Source organism: Quercus lobata, chromosome 10, assembly GCF_001633185.2.
Source record: "Quercus lobata isolate SW786 chromosome 10, ValleyOak3.0 Primary Assembly, whole genome shotgun sequence".
In the NCBI taxonomy this organism is placed as follows: domain Eukaryota; kingdom Viridiplantae; phylum Streptophyta; class Magnoliopsida; order Fagales; family Fagaceae; genus Quercus; species Quercus lobata.
In genome coordinates this window covers 40,898,182-40,903,525 of record NC_044913.1, presented here as the reverse complement: position 1 = coordinate 40,903,525, position 5,344 = coordinate 40,898,182, and the positions used below count along the sequence as shown (strand labels likewise).

Sequence of the window (5,344 nt, the reverse complement as noted above, 5' to 3'; positions counted from 1 at the left end):
GGAAGAGAAAAAGGGGCAAAAATATTTGAACAAAAATGCCCACATCACAAGCTTCTTAGTCCACTGTGTAGTGTGTACACGTTTGTCTTTGTCTTTTTATTTTTATTTTTTGATAGAAACATTTGTCTTTATTTTTATTACTGTGTACAAGTTTTTTTTTTTTGTTGATAGAACGTTTGCCTTTGTTGTTTTGGTTGGTTGGCTATTTCTTTTTTCTTATTTGGCTACTTGGGCGTTCTTGTATTTTGTGTTTTGTGTTATTTATTTATTTTTTTTATTCTGTTCATCTTTTTTTTTTTCTTTTTTTTTTTGTCCTTTGTTTTGGGTTCTTGTGCTCTTCTTTTTCTTTTTTCTTTTTTTATTTTTTTTTATTTTAATGAAGTGTCTATTGGGGGGGGGGGGGGCTTATAGCCCAAAGTAATGAGTTGAGCCTTGGGCTTGTCCGAGGACACTAGCAAATCCGATGAGACAAATGTGATTGAGATGATCTACGTTACAAGTCTTATCATTAGAGACAAAGAAAGTAAGTCCGAGGAGGAACTTCTCCTCGGACACTGAAAGTTCGAAGCATATGTATAAGCACACTTCCTGAACACGTGAAAAGGAAGAAAACTTAAAATATCTAAGGAAAAGCTGTCACCACCACATTAAATGCACTATAGTTGCTTTTTTGGCCGCATTAATGTGGAGAATACCCCTGAACAGTACTGTCTTGGCTGCCGCAACTCACAAAGGACTGAAAGAGGTGTCTGATGGGATAGGTGCTCAAGTAGGAGTCCAGGTGACCAACAAGTATAAGGTCCAGATGATTAGAGATAGCTTACATATTTTATTTCGTATTTATTTACTCCTGAATCCCATGCAAGTCGTTGCTCAACTCATTTTAATCTAGTTCTTTGACCCATATTCTACAAAAATTTATTGTATTGGGCTCTTTGGACCAAGATTCCATAAAGTTCGGGCTTGGGCTCCAAATACAATCCCTACAATTGGCGCCGTCTGTGGGAAAGAACTCGAGTGTCAGTGAGTATGACAGTTAAACATGGCAGGATCAGGTCCACACCAAGAAAATCCACGCCAAGTCGATCCTCAGCGGACATAGCCTATTGGGCCTCAGCGGTAGAATAATCCTCCTGACCCTGAGCCAAATTTGGGCAATGGAAGGAATCGAGAGGGAAGTGTACATACTACACAGACGAGCCAAAACCACTCCCAAGTAGGTAGTCGCATATCCCAAAGGCAAAACAACCGTCAGGCCATGCAGCGAGAGATAGATGACCTAAAAAAGAGGTTGTGCCATGCACAGCAAAGGCGGTCCCCTTCTAGCTCCGACATATCCTCTAATGAGGAAGAGGATGTCAGTTATAAGCAGAGATCAAGAACTCCCCTAAGTGAAACCTTCTCTTATGAAAAAGAGCAGCGTCATGAACGGAGACATAAGAGCCCGTCTAGTAAGGGTCTGGGTAATGATGCCATGAACAAAGCTCTGGATCAGATCTCCAGGTCACCCTTCACGCATAGGATAGAAGGGGCTAGACTACCACGGCGTTTCCACCAACCTACGTTTACCATTTACAATGGCCGAACAGACCCTATGGAGCATGTGAGCCAGTTTAACCAAAGAATGGCTATCCATTCTCAAAATGAGGCTTTGATGTGCAAAGTTTTTCCGACCAGTCTGGGACCCGTGGCGATGAGGTGGTTCAACAGCTTGAAGATGAACTCCATAGATTCTTATAAGCGACTCACCCAAGCTTTTTGCTCTCGTTTTATTACTAACAGCAGGGTTCCTCGGCCTCTGAGTTCGTTATTATCATTATCCATGCACAAAGGGGAAACTTTAAAGGCATATTCGGATAGGTATTGGGAGATGTACAACGAGATGGATGGTAACTACAACGACGTCACCATCAGCACGTTTAAAAGTGGTCTCCCCACTGAGCATTGTTTAAGGAAGTCCCTAACTGGTAAACCTGTTACCAGCGTTCGTCAACTTATGGACAGAATTGACAAATACAAAAGGGTGGAAGAGGACTAACTACAAGGGAAAGGAAAGGAGAAGATCATCCCTTATAAGGGGAATGATTACAAGTCGGAACAATACAACAGTAACCATTCGAGAAGAGATTCTGTGAGACAATCTGGACTAACCAACATGTAAGCGGTTAATGCTGTATTCAGAGAGCCGGTGCAACAGGTTTTGGAGAAAGTCAAGAACGAAATTTTCTTCAAGTGGCAGAATAAAATGGCCGAAGACTCCTCAAAACGCAACCAGAGTCTGTATTGTCAGTACCACCAAGACCACAGGCATACTACCGAAGACTGCAGGAATCTATGGAACCACCTGGATTAGTTGGTCCGAGAAGGAAAATTGCGGTACCTCTTACACCCTTCTAGTGGCCATCTAGGTCAGGCAGTCCAAGAACCCTGGAAAGACGTATCTTTACGACCTCCCATGGATACGATACATGTCATCCTCGCCGCTCCTGGGAGAACCGGCTCTTTTCCCTCCAGGGTAATGTCTGTGGCTCGGCTCTCCGTCGAGGACAGTGATAGGGAGTCCAAAAGGTCTAAGAAGGGGAGCTCACCTGTGCTGGGATTCTCGGACGAGGATAAGATTGGAACCATCCAACCCCACGACGATGCTTTGGTAGTTACACTTAGGATTGGAGGGTTTGACGTGAAGAGAGTACTGGTAGACCAGGGCAGTGCTGTGTAAGTAATGTACCCTGATCTGTACAAGGGGCTGAACCTAAAGCCCGAGGACCTAATAGCGTATGATTCCCCTTTGATAAGTTTCGAAGGGAAGATTGTCACACCAAAGGGACAGATCAGATTGCCCATACAGACCGAATTAGAGGTGATGGAGGTGGATTTTATCATGGTCAACGCCTACTCACCGTACACGGCCATAGTGGCCAGACCTTGGCTCCATGCCTTGGGAGCCGTTTCTTCTACGCTTCACTAGAAGGTAAAATACCCGTCAGAGGGCCGAGTGGAGGAGATTGGGGGAAATCAAGCCATGGCTAGGCAATGCATGGTGGCTGCCATCTCACGCCTATCCAGTGCAGAACCCTCAGCTTCTGTAAGAAAGGACTTGTAGCAATCAACCACCACGGCAGTACCTGTTGATGAGCCAGCCAAGGAGAGAAAATGCGAAAGTCTAGAAAGGGTTACTGTTGACAACGACCCAGAGAGATTCTTTCAAGTCGGCTCGGAACTACCTCTTCGAGAGAGAGAGAGAGAGAGGAATTGATTGGGTTTCTGAGAAGAAATATTAACGTATTTTCATGGGACACCTACGATGCCCCAGGGGTTTATCCGAATCTCATTTGCCACTACCTAAACGTTAACCCATCCTCTATTCCCAAAAAGCAACCACCCCGACGCCTGTCGAAAGAGCATGCCGACGCTGTTAAGGATGAAGTGACGAAGTTAAAAAAGGCAGGGGCTATCAAAAAAGTCTTTTACCCCGAGTGGTTGGCAAATACAGTAGTAGTAAAAAAGAAAACTGGGAAATGGCGAGTCTGTGTAGACTTCACGGACTTGAACAAGGCGTGCCCAAAAGACCCATTCCCAATGCCTCGGATAGACCGGTTGGTAGATGCAACTCTAAGCCACCCTCAAATGAGCTTCCTGGATGCCTTCCAAGGTTATCATCAAATACCATTGGCCTTAGAAGATCAAGAAAAAACAGCGTTCATGACACCCGTCGGAAACTACTATTATAAAGTGATGCCTTTCGGTTTAAAGAATGCAGGGTCTACCTACCAAAGGATGATGACCAGAATATTCGAACCACAACTAGGTAAGAGTATTGAAGTCTATATAGATGATATGGTAGTAAAAATTAAAGTTGTATCCGAGCATGTGAGAGATCTTGAAGTCATTTTTGGCATCCTAAGAGAGCACAAACTGCGTCTCAATGCCTCTAAGTGCTCATTTGGTGTCAGGTCCGACAAATTTTTGGGCTATATGGTAACTCACAGGGGAATAGAGGTGAGCCCAGACCAAATCAAAGCAATTCATAACCTACAAGCCCCTTGGAACCCAAAAGAAGTCCAGAAACTCACTGGAATGATCGCAGCATTAAATCGGTTTATTTCCCGATCTGTAGACCGATGTTGTCCTTTCTACCTCCTGATGAACAAGTGGAAAGGATTTGAATGGTCCGAGGACTGTGCCTTAGCCTTCCAACAACTTAAAGAATACCTGTCACGGCCACCCATCATGTCTAGCCTTGAGGTCGACGAAGTTCTGTTCGCCTACATAGTGGTGGCCCCTTACGCTGTGAGCTTGGTGTTAATACGGGTTGACAACGGCGTACAACGACCAGTTTACTATGTAAATAAATCGTTACATGAGGCCGATGTGCGTTACTTACCATTGGAGAAGGCAATTCTTGCAGTAGTGCATGCCACACGGAAACTCCCCCACTACTTCCAGGCATACACGGTCGTTGTCCTGACTTAACTTCCCCTCAGGTCGGTGCTCCGGAGCGCCGATTACACAGGAAGAATTGCCATGTGGAGCACACTCCTAGGGGCTTTCGATATTTAATACATGCCTCGGACCTCTGTCAAGGGCCAAGTTCTCGCTGATTTAATAGCCGAATTTACTGAACCCCCAGTAGAAGCAGTAGCAGAGGAGGAAAACATGGATGGAAAATCGGTTGGTACAATATTTGCACAAGGAGCCTCATGGTGGAAAGTCTACGTTGATGGTGTGGCAAACCAAAGGGGATTTAGGGTAGGGCTAGTTCTAATATCCCCTGAGAAGATTACCATTGAAAAATCATTAAGGCTGGGGTTTTCGGCTACAAACAATGAAGCCGAGTATGAGGCTTTGTTGCAAGGAATGACCATGGTGCAAAAAATGGGGGGAAAAGCAATAGAAGCGTTCTCGGATTCCAGACTGGTTATGGGCCAGGTGAGGGGCGGGTTGGAGGCTAAGGATGTGAGAATGCAGGAATACCTTGGTCAAGTTAAATACTTGCAATCAGACTTTGAATTTTTCAACTTGACGCATGTCTCTAGAAGCGGGAACACACATGCAGATTCATTGGCCACTCTCGCCACGTCCTCGGAACAGGATCTACCTTGAATCATCCTTGTCAAGGATTTATGCAAGGCAGATGTAATCAAAAAGGATATGGCCCGAATCCATCAGGTCAGAGTGAGTCTGAGCTGGATGGATCCCATAGTGAGTTTTCTTAAAGATGATGCATTGCCCGAAGAGAAATCGGAAGCCGAGAAAGTACGAAGAAAAGCTCCTCGGTTCTGGTTGTCAGGGGATCACAAATTATACAAGCGCTCCTATTCTGGGCCATATTTATTATGCGTAC

General features: G+C 44.9%; 1 protein-coding gene across 1 annotated transcript; it reads left to right on the top strand.

Annotated features, from left to right (window-relative positions):
- Positions 1-1,258: 1,258 nt before the first annotated feature.
- Positions 1,259-2,038, top strand: LOC115964754. The gene has a single exon (XM_031084009.1). It carries the CDS (start codon positions 1,259-1,261, stop codon positions 2,036-2,038), a length of 780 nt encoding a protein of 259 aa, XP_030939869.1.
- The last annotated feature ends 3,306 nt before the right edge of the window (positions 2,039-5,344 follow it).

Bases quoted from the DNA above. Each gene is read 5' to 3' on its own strand.
- LOC115964754 (XM_031084009.1), top strand. From the start codon at position 1,259: ATGCAGCGAGAGATAGATGACCTAAAAAAGAGGTTGTGCCATGCACAG.